General features: G+C 40.0%; 2 protein-coding genes and 1 long non-coding RNA gene across 4 annotated transcripts in view; 1 reads left to right on the forward strand and 2 right to left on the reverse strand.

Annotated features, from left to right (window-relative positions):
* LOC118354612 (uncharacterized) overlaps positions 1–5579 on the forward strand; it is a 30042-nt gene extending 24463 nt beyond the window's left edge. The window contains exons 1-2 of one of the 2 annotated variants that reach the window (XR_004815490.2): positions 1903–2043; positions 2253–5579. This is a non-coding gene — a long non-coding RNA (uncharacterized LOC118354612). Of the gene's footprint in view, positions 1–1902; positions 2044–2252 lie in introns of those variants that run through there. The other variant, XR_007410348.1, reaches the window with a different exon arrangement.
* The window catches only part of ITGA1 (integrin subunit alpha 1), a 160888-nt gene extending 147100 nt beyond the window's left edge, over positions 1–13788 (reverse strand). The window contains exon 1 of the mRNA XM_025435006.3: positions 13617–13788. Within this exon, the coding sequence (XP_025290791.1) occupies positions 13617–13677 (61 nt within the window). The 5' untranslated portion in view covers positions 13678–13788. The remainder of the gene's footprint in view (positions 1–13616) is intronic.
* On the reverse strand, positions 22–1802 carry PELO (pelota mRNA surveillance and ribosome rescue factor). Its single transcript, XM_025435007.3, has 2 exons — positions 933–1802; positions 22–635 (listed from the first exon to the last, which is right to left on the reverse strand). The coding sequence occupies exons 1-2, from the start codon at positions 1656–1658 to the stop codon at positions 204–206; spliced, it is 1158 nt and encodes a 385-aa protein (XP_025290792.1). The 5' UTR covers positions 1659–1802; the 3' UTR covers positions 22–203.
* Positions 13789–13867: the final 79 nt, after the last annotated feature.

Here is a 13867-nt window from a genome sequence, read left to right on the forward strand (position 1 = left end):
ACAGATGGTAGTAGATGGAGATTATTTCATTTTAATTTATTGTTTAGTTTTAACACATATCCTGCCAATCACAAGATACCTAGTGTGCCCAAATACATGAGAAATCACTGTAAGAACCACAAAGTGCCTTGCAGCTTTTTGTCAGGATGCTAAGAAAATGTAACAACAGAGACACAGCTTGTCTCAATTATAAGGTCCAATCATTAATCTTCTTCAGAACTAGAATCATCCTCTTGATCAGAGAGTTCAGGGACGGGGAAGCGGAGAATGGCAGCTACTCCAGTCAACTGACTGAGCTGTTCTCCCGATACATGAAGACTAGAGAATATCCTAACCGTGCCTGCATTCTCTTTCACACTGTCCACCAACTTCACATACCGGCTCCGGGTAGCAACATCCTGGTGCCTGAAAAGCTCATCGCTGATGAGCAATGTATCAATTGCCATAGCCTCATTGGCTTTCTCCACCTGCTTGAGTCCATAAAAAGCTCGGTCAGGTTCATGTTGTAACATTTTATAGAAGTCATCCAAGGCTTTTACTTCCCCAGCAGCTTTAGTGTCTGAAAGGCGGCTAGCTACAGAAGGGTCACAAAGGGCCTCTTTCAGGGAGTACTTGTGTCCAGAGGAGGCATGTACCTAGAATCATAATTATGAAAGTTAGACAAAAGAATCTCTGAGAGTACCCATTAATCAGCCTGCGATGACCTAGAGCCAAAAGCACAACTGAGGCTTTATAGGTTTGAGGACTTAAGCAAAGTTTACTAGATACACAAGGCCTTTTAACAACTCTCTTTGCATTTCATTGTCTCATTTACAATCACAGTCCGGTGAACCCCTTGTCCTCTTGTACTTTTCCCGGTTCTAAAACTTAAAGAGGAGTTTTATACAAATCCCTCTGCCCACTCTTAATTATCCTTGGAGAAGACTTTTTACCTGAAGGAACTTGGACCGGTTTTCCAGGAGCAGTTTGTTGTCGGTCTTCACTGCTTGTTGAAACATGTAGTCGCAGAACTGCTCCCTCACAAATCCTGGGCTGGCCACCAGGATGCACTTCACTACATCGAAGTTTATGTGGCGCTGGATAGCCTGGACCACCTGTTCATAGAATCGCTCCAGGGCCCGGTCATGCTGCGAACAGTTGCCTTTCCGTTTTCTAGGGATGTTCACCTCCACCTTGGCCCGAGTGAGGGTCATGCTGGGAGTGACTAAGCAGATATGGGCGAGGCCTTCCTGCATGACCACAGCCGCCACATCTGCACTCCAGGCCGGGTCACAGGCCTGCTCAATGCGCTCCAGAACCACACTGTCCCACTGTTTCTTGGCCAGGGTGAACTGGCGGTTGGGCTCCAGCTCGATGGTGTGGTAAGCCCCCATCTTGACATACTCATTTTCTTGGATGTTGGTCCCCTTAACCCGCAGCTGGCAGGCTTGAGAGTCAAAATCGATGGCCTCCACGCAGAGAGTGAGCGTAGTGCGCACCCGGTTGCTCCCTACGCTGCCCGTGGAGGACTCGGTCTGCACCTTGCGGATGGTGGAGGCACGCAAGCTGTCGCCCACCTGCACTAGATTGTAGGTGTGCCACATATCCTCAGGTTCCTCGGGGACGAGGGTCACCTGGCCCGCATTGTCTTTCTCAATGTCCTTCCTCACGAGCTTCATGACGCCGGCGGCGGGTGGGGGTGGGGGTGGGGGTGGGGGGGCGGTGTTCACAGGCAGAACGCGAGGCCACGAGGAGGTCCCCAGTGGGAGGGGGGCAGGGAGGGGAAAGCGGGTCTGGGCCGGGGAGGGGGCGGGGCCCGCGTCCCCGCAGGCACTAGCCCGGCGGGAAGGAAATGCTCTAGTTCTGACTCAAGCGGCCGACGGGAACACTTACGCCGGCCCTTCTTTTCCTGGTCTCCGCGCGCGCCGCGCCGGACCCCGCGAGAGACAGAGCAGCCGGCTTCTCCGAGGCTCCAGCCGCCAGCGCGGACCCAGGGCGGCCGCCAGCAGAGCGCATGCGCAGCGCGCAGCCCGCCCCTCGGCGCACGTCTTACGTCCCCACGGGGTAGGCGGGGTCGCGGGGTCGCAGGCCCCCGGGGCGCAGGCGTAGTCGTCGCCGTCGCTAGGCGCGTTCGGAGGAAACCCGCGGGGGGAAGCGCTCGGAGGCGGAGGCGGCGGCGGCGGGTCTTTTATGTTAATACCGAACCTGTTTGTGCAGACTCTGGGGACTATGTGAATGCAAACTGGTTTTTTTTTGTTGTTGTTTTTTTCCAGATGCGTGAAGTTGCCGCTGTTTACCTTCTCTCCCCTTGGGCTAAATCCGGTTTCAAACCTTAACTAGAAGTAAAAGGAATTCTCCGAAGTGCACACTTGCTCCCAAAGTTCTAAAACGTGCTTTCGCCTTATCCGCACCCCAACGCTGCCCACCTGCTGGAGTTGCTATTTCCAGAACCGGTTTCTAAGAACGACGGGTCTCGATGGGTCTGGGCTCCGAGCAATCTGCCCAGCTGTTTGCCGCGCTTAGTCACCGTGTCTGCACCGACCGACTTCCCCAGACGTTAAAGCGCTGGCCCCAGAGACACAAGAAACCGTCTGGGGAATTTACCCCTGGGTGGACCGCTCAGTTGCTTGCCCTGGTGTCCTGGGAATCCCAGAATCCAAAATTGGCAGTCTCCGCTTCACGCAGCTCAGTAGCCTGTGAAATACTTAGGTTGGGGGTTGGGTCGCAAAAGCTTAGGGCCTGACCCTCACTGCTAACGTCTAGCTGAGAGCTGAGGGTACTGGAAGTGGGGAACGTCTGATTTACTAGGACCAACAGGATTTAAAGAAAATCTGTAAATCTCTTGGCGTTTTATGGTGGCGAGAGGTTGAAAAGTGAGGATTGCCTCTTAACAAGATCACTGAATAGAAAAAGCCCCCTTCTTCCACTTCCAAGAAAACCCAGTAACTTTTGAGTAAGGAACTGATTGCACTAAAGCGTAAAGATGGGTTGCTTCTCCAAAGGACATTTACTAATAACTAGGGAAGAGAAATACTTTGAGTTGCTCCTTGATCACTTTTTTTTTTATATGTTTTTTTTATCACTTTTTTTTAAAGTAGAATTTACCTCTCTGCAAAGCCTGACAAAGATTAAAAACCACAGATTCAGAATGGCAGGCATACAGTAGGATCTTAACAAGGGTTAAGTTTTTATTGAAGAGCTATCATTTATTGAATATTCACCAGGTACTTTCCTATACTCTTCTAATCCTCTTCTGTAAATATTTGTTATCCTCATTTTGTGGATTAGAAAATGAAATGGGGAAATAAATGAATTCAAGAGCACATAACCAGCTTTTAAATTCAGACCTGCTTAACTCCACACCCTCTCCTCTATCCAGTGCTGCAAACTATATTACGGATGCTCAAAATCATCTCTGCAATCACAAATTATGTGCTGTCATTCACTGCCACTTCTTGTCACTTTTACTAGTTAAAGACACACAGCTTAGGAACTAACAGGATCTGAAAAGCACAGTCCCTTTCTTGCTTTCATTACTTTTAAAAAAATCTTTATATTCCTCCATTCAACATAGTTTTCCTTCCGTCCAGTCTAGGTCACCATTACAATCCTTGAGAAGAATCCAGTATTCTACTTTAGAAAACTATGCACATATTTCTACACTTTAAAACCTGTGGGAAACCCCCATTAACTGTTAATTCTGTGGTTCTTTTAAAAAGTTTATTTAAATCATAGGGTAAACTACTTTGAGCTGTCTTTTTTTTTTTTTTTTAAGACTTTATTTATTTATTCATGACAGAGAGAGAGAGGCAGAGAGAGAAGCAGGCTTCATGCAGGGAGCCTGATGTGGCACTTGATCCTGGGTCTCCAGGATCACGCCCTGGGCCTACGGCAGGCGCTAAACTGCTGAGCCACCCAGGGATCCCCCTAAGCTGTCTTTTTAAACATAAATGGGCTTCAGTGATTGAACATACTACAAAATTTTTCATAGAATTACTATTTGATCTGAAATGGAACTATTTTTTAGTAATTGTAACTTACTGTTGAACAATCAGATGTTTTCTCCCAGATTTTGTGTGGTAACTTACTGTTTCCAGACTAATTACATTTTTATTTGGAGTTATTTGGAGTTCTCATTCCCTACTAATTAAAATTCAATTCTCTAGCATTCAAGGCCTCCATGATTTTGCCTTACAAACATTATTTTCCACTTGGGCCCTCCAGCATCCTATATTCCACAGGAGTAATCTTTGTTCCCCGTATATCCTGGGAACTGTCTACTTGTTGCCCTTAACTCTGCCATTCTCTCTGCTTAAAATGTCACTGCCTCTCACTCTTGTGAGAGTAGGACATAAATCCTACTTCTTTTTAAGCACTAGCTTAAATATTATCTCACATTTGAAATCATGCATTATATTAATTGGAATATTAGTTTTTTCTTTCGTATTCAGCTCTTGGTGGATTCACCCTCATTCTTCCACTGAATCTTGAAAAGTCCTTTGCACATAGTAGGCACTTACGTATCAACGATAAGCTTAGTGAATCAGGTGTAAAGTGTGGCAGCTATATGAACATCATCACAGAGTTCTTAAGTCATGATTTTGTAATCAGCTATGGTTCACTTAATAATGGTATGTAAGAAGTAATCCTATTTTAAAACTGCTGTAGTTATAGCAGTTATGTAATAGCAGTATGCAGCATTTTCATTCTTTACCAAAATACACAAAATCATGAGGAAAAAAAAACATGATTTAGCTGTTACTTTAAATTATAATTTTATATTTACTTACTGGCTCTCTGAAAATAGAATTTATATCAGTAGCTTTATATTTTTCTATTTTATTTATATTAATCTCTCTAGAATTAAGAATATTTATTTGATATAATTTCAGTGTCTCAAAAAGAGAACTGGGCTAGAAGTCAAACATCCTGGATTGTAATTCTTACCCTGTCAATTGTTTTTACTCTAACTTTTGGCAGCCCTTAGTCTCTTAGAAATGCTGTTCCTTTTACTTAAGAATATTGAATTCAATAATTAAAATTGTCTCATTATGATGTAAAAATATTTTTAAAAAAGTAAAACACTACTCATAATATGAGCCTATCACATTTACTTTCAATTTTTCATAGTACCTTTTGAATTTGATTGTTCCTTAGGCCCACTGCAGTGGTAAAAGATCAATACCAAGTTTAATAATTGCACACCAAGAGTCAGCAGTCATGAGTCTTGATCTTTCTAGCTAGATTATAGCAACTTTAGATAAGCCCCCTAACATCTACAAACCTGAACTTTTCATTCTACGTTGTAAATTAGATTATTTGCCCTTCCACTCTCATTTGATAACCCTTATAAGGTTCTAATGAGATTATGATACTTTGTAAACTGTAGAACCCTTATAAGGTTCTAATGAGATTATGATACTTTGTAAACTGTAGAGTTCTATAAACATGTGAGATACTGTGGTGTATCTCTAAGAATGCCTGACCTGAAGCTAGAAATCTGGATCAGACAAAGCAAGGGGAAAGGACTCACTTTAACATGAACATAATTATTCAGCCTTAGAAAAATAACTGATTCAATAAAGTTGACTGATGGATAATCTGTTTGGTACCATTATTTATACTGGCATCTCTTCTCCAGGGAAACCTTAGGTCAGCCCTAGTGCATGAATTCATGTACCTCATTGGTGAACTGGAATACAATTCTTCCTATTATATAGAAATGGTTTGTATGACAGCAGTAGGGGTACGGGCTCCAGAAAAATGGAAATCTTGTTTGAATACCCTGGCTTAGCACACAGTAGGGGATGTATAAATATTCTTTCTCTAGTATTTTTTTTTTGCAAGAGTTAAATTTCTTGCAACACATACTAATATTTTTTTTCCTCTGCTTAGAGCATGTTGGAAGCTCCTCCCATCATTTTTTCTTTGCTTGTCTGTTGTCTTTTTCAGACCGTGAGCCTCTTAAGGCCAGAGACTACATTTTATTTGTCTGTATTCCTGAAACCCAGTACAGCAACTGTTGGATATATAAGCATAGTTATTATATGAAAGAATGCATAATTGTTAGTTCTCCTTTAATGCAAAGTTTTTAACTTGTCTATCACAGGCATCTTAGAATTAGGAAAACACTGTTTTATAAAATTACTGAAATTTTAAAGAGCAGATTACTTTTACAGTGAGTTTCTAAAAACCTATTTCAATTTTTGAGATACCCATGCTTGGATGAGAAAAATAATTATTTTAAACACATCTTACTAAGGAAAAGATCTTAAAATGTTGTAAATAATGTATAATGACAGTTTTATTATGCCTGTTTATAAAATGAACTTTGCAAAATAAGCCAGAGCTGTGATTATGAATATCTAATACAGATGCAATCATTTATGTAAAGAGAATGTGCTAACCTCACATTGTACAAAGATGCCCATGTGACCTCCATAAGTAAAGCTAAGTGGACAACTGGAAGAACTATGCAGCTAATTCAGGGAAAAGGGGTGAAGGGAAAAGGGAAAGTTGTTTTTGTTTTGAAGGAACTTGTACTGTTACTATCTAAGGTTCCTGTGATTAAAAATACTTACTTGCAATTGTCGCAAAACAATAAAAAACCTCCTATCAAATAAACAAAATCTTATCAACAAAAGTGTCAGGAAGGGAGACAGAACATGAGAGACTCCTAAATCTGGGAAATGAATTAGGGGTGGTGGAAGGGGAGGTGGGCGGGGGTGGGGGTGACTGGGTGACGGGCACTGAGGGGGGCACTTGATGGGATGAGCACTGGGTGTTATTCTATATGTTGGCAAATTAACACCAATAAAAAATAAGTGTATGAAAAGAATAAATAAATAAATTAATTAAATAAAATAAATTAAAAAAAAAACAATGAAAGGTGCTTCTTGATTAGGAGAAGACCTTTTCATTCCCTGCAATAACTAAGGATATAAATACAATGATTAAGCTATGCAGGTTAGCTGTTTTGATAGTAAATGAGGGAAAACTAAAAGCTTCCTGTTTTTAGAATCTTTCAATATGGAATTCACAAACCCAAAATCATGGAGCTGGAAGGGCTTTTGTAGATTTCTTTTACCCCTTTGAATCATGTCAAGATTCAGGCAGCATGATCTGGCAATGAAGGATAGAAATGTGCAATTAGCCAAGAGTAGCCTATCATCATAATGAATAAAAATGGAAAAGAACGGATATTTTAGAAGTTAAGTAAGTTACTGCTAACGTAAACGATGTTTAAGGAAATGAAAAAAAAAAGTGTGCATGCATTGGGTGTGTTTCTGTTTGTGTGTATCCCTATACAGGATCATTTTACCAATAATATTACAATAAAATGTGTAATTTGAAGGACTGATTAATACCCATGTGTTTTCGAATTTTAGTATAAGGCAAAGTAAGGTTATAGCCAGCAAAATAATTTTGAAAGTATATTGTAATTTTTAATTCATATTAAGACTATAGGATTTATAATAAAATATGCAATCCATTTATTGTAATCATTGGACATTCTAATGTGATCTAGGTATCCTACTCAAATTTAAGAATTTGTATTTATTTCAGCAGATCTCATATAATTTATATAAAAATCACTTTTATATGAGTTTATATGTCACTTTTAATATGAGTTATTATTTTTATCTGAGTTATTTGAATTATAGTGATTTTATTTTATTATTTATTTATTTATTTTAATTATAGTGATTTTAAAAATTAGCTTTCTCATTTGTTTTTTATAGAAATCTATTCAGATAAAACAATATTAATGTTTTTGCACATCAAGTGAATTCTTAGTACCAACCAGTGCTATATTTAATTTCCTTTTAAGACTTAATTGACTTTTGGGGTGCCTGGATGGCTCAGTGGTTGAGCATCTGCCTTTGGCTCAGGTCATGATTCTAGGGTCATGGGATCAAGTCCTGCATCATGCTCCCCACGGGGAGCCTGCTTCTCCCTCTGCCTATGTCTCTGCCTCTCTCTGTGTTTCTCATGAATAAATAAAATCTTAAAAAAAAGAAACTTAGTTGACTTTTTCATTTTCCTTTTAAATTGTTTCCTTTTAAATTGAAGACTTTGGGTAAAAACTAGGTCCGTTTATATCTGTATAACTCTAGCACTAATCACCATTTACGACATAAATTTAGGGTTTGCCAAAACTAGTCATTGATCCTGTGCAACTGGAACATTTTGATTACTTTATTGTCACATTTCTTCTGAGGCAGAGTATTCAGAGTATCTCATTCTTGGGATCTAGTGAGGCTGCTGATGACAGAGGAGCAATTATCCCCTGCATGAGACAGAAAAAAAACCAAGGAGAGGGACAATGTTCATTCATATCGTTGTATCCAAAAGAGTGTCATTTGTATCTAGAAGTATGTTTGAAATTTTATGATGCAGGTTTTTAAAATACAAAGAAATATGATAGAAAATTAGCAGGTAGATTTATAGTAGTATGCTATGTTTGTAACTTTCAGATACACATTTTCCCACTTTTTAATATCTCTGAAACTAGGAGGTATCTAACAATCTAACAGTTATAATTGGATTGGCAGCACTTTTTTTCCTTAGGGGTGAATAAAATAATGATGCATTATTCAATTGATGGTGTCTTTCATTCAATTAGATATGCATATGCATATCTAATATATATATATTTATATTTTCTAGGTGAGGATACAGTTAGAAGAGACAATCTGATTTCTTAAGTATTTTATGAGTTTGTCTATATCTTTTGGGATTCATTCAATAACAAATTTTCAAGTGCCTATTATGCTTAGATACTAAGGATAATAAACTCTACCCTCACAGAGCATATAGCAAGCTGGAAAGACAGAAGTTAGATATTTAATTACCATATCATGTGGTATAAAAGCAAACATGGTAGGGACTTACATATTTCTGGGGGAGGAGGACCAATTTATCCCAGTGGGTTTCTTGGAAATGATGCTCTTGTGGGGACTTGAGGGTAAGCAAGAAGTGTGAGTAACTGCTTATGCAAAGGCCTGGAGACTTCAGCAGAGCTGGTACAACAGAAGAGCTAAAAGAAACTCAGTAATCTTGACAGGAATATATTCAGCTCATTTACATCTCTTGATACTCTTCTGTACTTGCTTTGAGAATGAATACAATTCTCCAGTCACAGACCACTCTGTATAGGCAATGTATTCTGATTTTAGTATTGTGGCAACAATTCCAAATATCTTTCATCTCAATTTTTAAAAATGAATTCAAATACACTATTTTGTGTTTCATACAACAGAAGGATTGTGTAGGTAAATAAAAGCATTTTGATCCCCAATTTTCTGGATATGTTTTAAACATGAGCTACTTTATAAGATATTTTAAGGGGCATATGAAAATTAAGCAAGTTCTAAATCTAATAGGAAGTTTGTTGGGTTGGAGGTGGAAGAGCATGGGCAGAGGAGCATCCTTCTAAGGAAGTAAACTCAACAGTTATAAGCTGTGGCACAAGAGTTTACACATCAAAACAGCATCACAACAGCAGGGAAGAAAAACAGGCACTAGTTAAACATACATATTTCATTGCTACTCTCAGTGCCTATTTATTAAACAAACATCCTATAAATTTACTGCTACCTTTACAAATATCATAATGACTAAAGAGTTTCACCATCTTCAGTAATTCTGACAGTCCATTGTATGCCCCTGGAAGTCATTTTTTTGTCATCGGTAAGTGTCTGATTTCCATATTCAGCCATCACCTCACTGGACTTCATTTTGTTTTGTGGTGTTTTTGGGTGCTGGGATCATGACCTGAGCCAAAGGAAGATGCTTAACCTACTGAGCCACACAGGTGCTCCTAGACTTCATTTTGAATAGGAAATCCTAACTGAAAAAAGTCACAAAGGAAGACACCTTGCTTTTAGGCTAACTAAAATGTTTCTAGGGAAGAGAGACATATAATTCAATTCTGTATATTCTTAATATCCAGAGAAACAGTCTTATTTTGAGTTATGATTAATGTAGGGTGGGACATCAACTAATTTCATTATATACCAAAAAGTCATGAAAATATCAGACACATAATTAATTAGGTCCTTATCAAAGTCTTTTAGACAATTATATGTGGCTCTAACATTCAGAGAGTTGAGCAAGAAAGAAATGGACTAGCATTTTGATAGACTATATGGCATATTATTTCACAGAATGATATTTGAGATCAGAGATCTAAGCTGAGCACAGGCTTTGCCATTTACTAGTCATCACACTTTAGACAAATTAATCTCTTATCATTTTGGTTTCTTCACCTCTAATATATGGATAACCATTCTAAAATTGTCCTTTTTTTTTTTTTAGATTAAAGTGAAATAATGCATGCAAAGTTTTGGCACAAGATCTCACACATAATATGTTCCCAATAAATATGTGCCTTTCAGGATTACGTTGTGTTTTTTTTTTTTTTTCCTGTTATTGTATGTCTTAACCCTATTTCCCAGGAGATTTAATTCTGCCATTTGGACTTGGCCAATGAGTGGGCTGGGTTAAGACATTAGAGGGTGGGAGGAAAAGAAGGGGTATTTATTTTTCCTGCTTCCTCCTGTCTGGGTTTCAATTTTGGCTCTAGCTGCATTCCTCTTCCTATGTCCCAGCTCCTACCCAACAGCCCCTCTCCCATAGCTAGAGTTCCCAGTCAACCTGACATTGCTACCTCCTCAGGCCTAAGAGTGGTAATGGCTTCTCTTCCTACTGTTGATTCAGATGTTTCTTCTCACTATTGTTTGTCCTTAGGTGCGCCACCATCTTTTGTCAGTTCTTCAAACACCTCTGTAAACAGTCTCTTTACTAAACTTTCTTCAGTTAAATCCTTTGTGTCACTAGTTTTTTTTTTTTTTTTTCTGGGACTTTGACATACATAAAATAATCTTTGTTGACCAATCATTTAAAAATATTGTTAAAAGTGAATACAACACAATTCTTAATCCAGTGGGAAGCTTATTGAGAGGGTGTGATTTGTTGTGATACAAACCCAGCTTTGAAGGCCAGAGAGATGGTAGGGGGTGGTGGAAAGGAAGGGTGGAGTTCTTTTCTAGATATATAAAACAAGAGTATATTCACAGAAGCAAAATGAGCATGAGGACTATGTAGAAAGTAAAGAAATGTGACTGGATATCATGGGGGAGTTTTCATTTCAGGGTTTTGGTAGGCAGAATAATGGTCTTCCAAAGATGTCATGTCCTGATCCCTAGAACCTGTGAATATGTTACCTTATATGGCAAAAGGGACTTGGCACATGTGGTTAAATTAAGGATCTCAAGATGAGGAGATTATCCTGTATTATCCAAGTAGGTCCAATGTAATTAGAAGGATCCTTATTAGAAAGAGGCAATAGGGTCAGAGTCAGAGAAGGAAATGGATGATGCAGAGTCAGATGGGAGGATTTGAAGATGCTATTCTGCTGGCTTTGAAAATGGATGGAGCCACAAGCTAAGGAAAGCAGCCTCTAGAGGCTGGAAAAGGCAAGGAAATGGATCCTCCCCATAGCCTTCAGAAGACACACAGCTCTGTCCACACCTTGATTTTAGCCCAGTGATACTTCTAACTTACAAAATTGTAACATAATATACTTGTCTTGTTTAAGCCAATAAATCTGCAATTTGATACAACAGAAATAGGAAACTGACATAGGTGCAGGAGGAGAAAGAGAGTGCTGGACTAGGGCAAACCCAGAGCCCTCAATAGAGAATTTTGGGTTTCATCTGAAGACACTGTTTTTGTTTGTTTTACTAAAAAGACTAGGATATAATGAAAATTAGTTATTAAGAAGATAGATTAGGGGTTGGGTTAAGACTGGCAGGAAGAAGAGCTCTCTACGGTAAAGAGTGAGTATGGTGATAAGACCCCAAGTTAGGTGTGGATTCTATGAATTGAGAAGTTTCCAGGAAATCTGACAATATGATGACTGAATTGAAAACCAACAAAGGAGAGGAAGAAGTCAAATTTCAAATCCTTATGTCGTGAAAGGGGCAGAAATGTAGCGAATATGAGGAACATATCGGTTGTGACACAGTAAATTCTAAATTTCAGTATGACTGAATAACACACACACACATCACACAAAAGGGAATTAAATGTTATAGTTTAGAAATATCTATGCATTATTTTTAAGCCCCCTTTTGCATTTAGCAAGACATATTATGCCAACAATTGCAGAAAACTCACAGTATGCAAGTGTGACTGTTATGGGTATATAAAGTAGTTAAACCTAAAAATATATATAATTGTAACTCTTAACCTCTATTTTTTTGAGTTTCATTCTTGTCTATTTAGAGGATATGCAAACTGCATTTGATCCTTTCTGTACTACTGACTGCTTATTTGCTAAAATGAAAAAGGTACAACTTGAATAGTTGTAAAACTTCAGATTTTGTACAACAACAACAAAACACAAACAACCTTCAAAACGTCTGAACTGAAGAGGCATCCATTATAGGTCAAATAAGTGTAAAGGGCGGTGACGGTTGCTGGTAAGTTAAACCATCCGCTGGCTGTAAAGCTGTTCAGAAGTTACTACTGTTTGGATTACTGGACACTTCCTAAGTAGTGGAAAATGTCTGGATGAAAAGTCAATAGCTCATAATTAACTCTCTTCATACTGTGAAAAAATGTTTTGCTTGCTAATAATTCATTTCTCAGTAATCTTCATAAGAGGTAACTATGCTTGGGCATCTAAATCAGAGTAAACTGCCTGGATCACCCGTTTTAAACGCCAAAATGCTAAATTAACTAGTACCAATAAGCATGCCAGGAGTAAGGACACTGAACACTGGAATATTGATGATATGCTACACCCAGCCATTAGCCTAACCATTAGTCAGGTCACTTTCTTTTGCACAAAGCTTCGCCAATCTGCCTTTTTCTTTCACCATTTCAAAATATGACCATGGGTTAATTATCTGGAAAATCTTGAAAATGCTATGATTCAACCTTTTCCTAAACTGGATATAACTTTGCATTTCCAGTGTGTATTTTTAAGTAATTTTCATCCACAAGTAACAATACTGTATTTTGCATCTAAAAAAATAGTATGCTCTGTGACTACCCCTTTCTCAATTTCAAAATGTCCCTCCTCCTTATATAGAAACATCATTTCAAGACAAGAAAAGCAATTTTGCCTTGCATTCCTTTCTTTCCTCGTTCTACAGCAGAAAAGATCTTTGAATACTTGACAGCAAGAAAATGCAATAATGTCCACTGTTGAGTAATCTGAAGGTAGGAACTTGGCATATAAATCCGGGCCCTCTAGTTACCTCCCTCTAAAAAAAAAAGAAAAGAAAAGTGGGGAAATGTCTTTCAGCAAAGTCCTAAAATACGATGTACACTGCAAAAACAACTTTAATTGTAAAAGCATTTCTACTCTGTAAAGTTTCCAGCGCTGTGTCCCTCCTACCATTGCGGGGGAAGGTTTTGTAACACACCAAAACTCGTAACCAAAAAAAAACGCAGAAACGCGGGTCCGCGCTCAGAGCTGCCCGGACTACCCGGAGCGTCCCGAGCGGACCAGCGCTCGGTCCACCTCCGGGGCCGCAGCTCCCGCGTCTCCCTCCCCACGAGCAGCCCCCGCCCCCGCCCCCGCCCCCGCCCCCAGATGCTCGGAGAAACGCAGGGTCGCTCACCGGTGAGGAGCCAGCAGCAGGCGACAGCGACCCCTGGGCCGGCGCGGCGTCGGGGGGCCATGGCCGGGGAGCCGCGGAGCCGGGCAGCGGGGGGCGCGGGCTCGGGGGCGGGACGCGGCGGGACGGCGCTCGGGGGCCGCGCGCTCCGGGCCCCTCTGCCGCGGGAGGTCTCCGTCTCGGCCCGGGCGGTCACGGCGTCCAGCAGCCCGAGAGCGAATTTCCTGTGTTTTCGACAAATGCCTCTAGGTTCT

This window comes from Canis lupus, chromosome 4 (genome assembly GCF_003254725.2).
Source record: "Canis lupus dingo isolate Sandy chromosome 4, ASM325472v2, whole genome shotgun sequence".
Taxonomy (NCBI): Eukaryota; Metazoa; Chordata; class Mammalia; order Carnivora; family Canidae; genus Canis; species Canis lupus.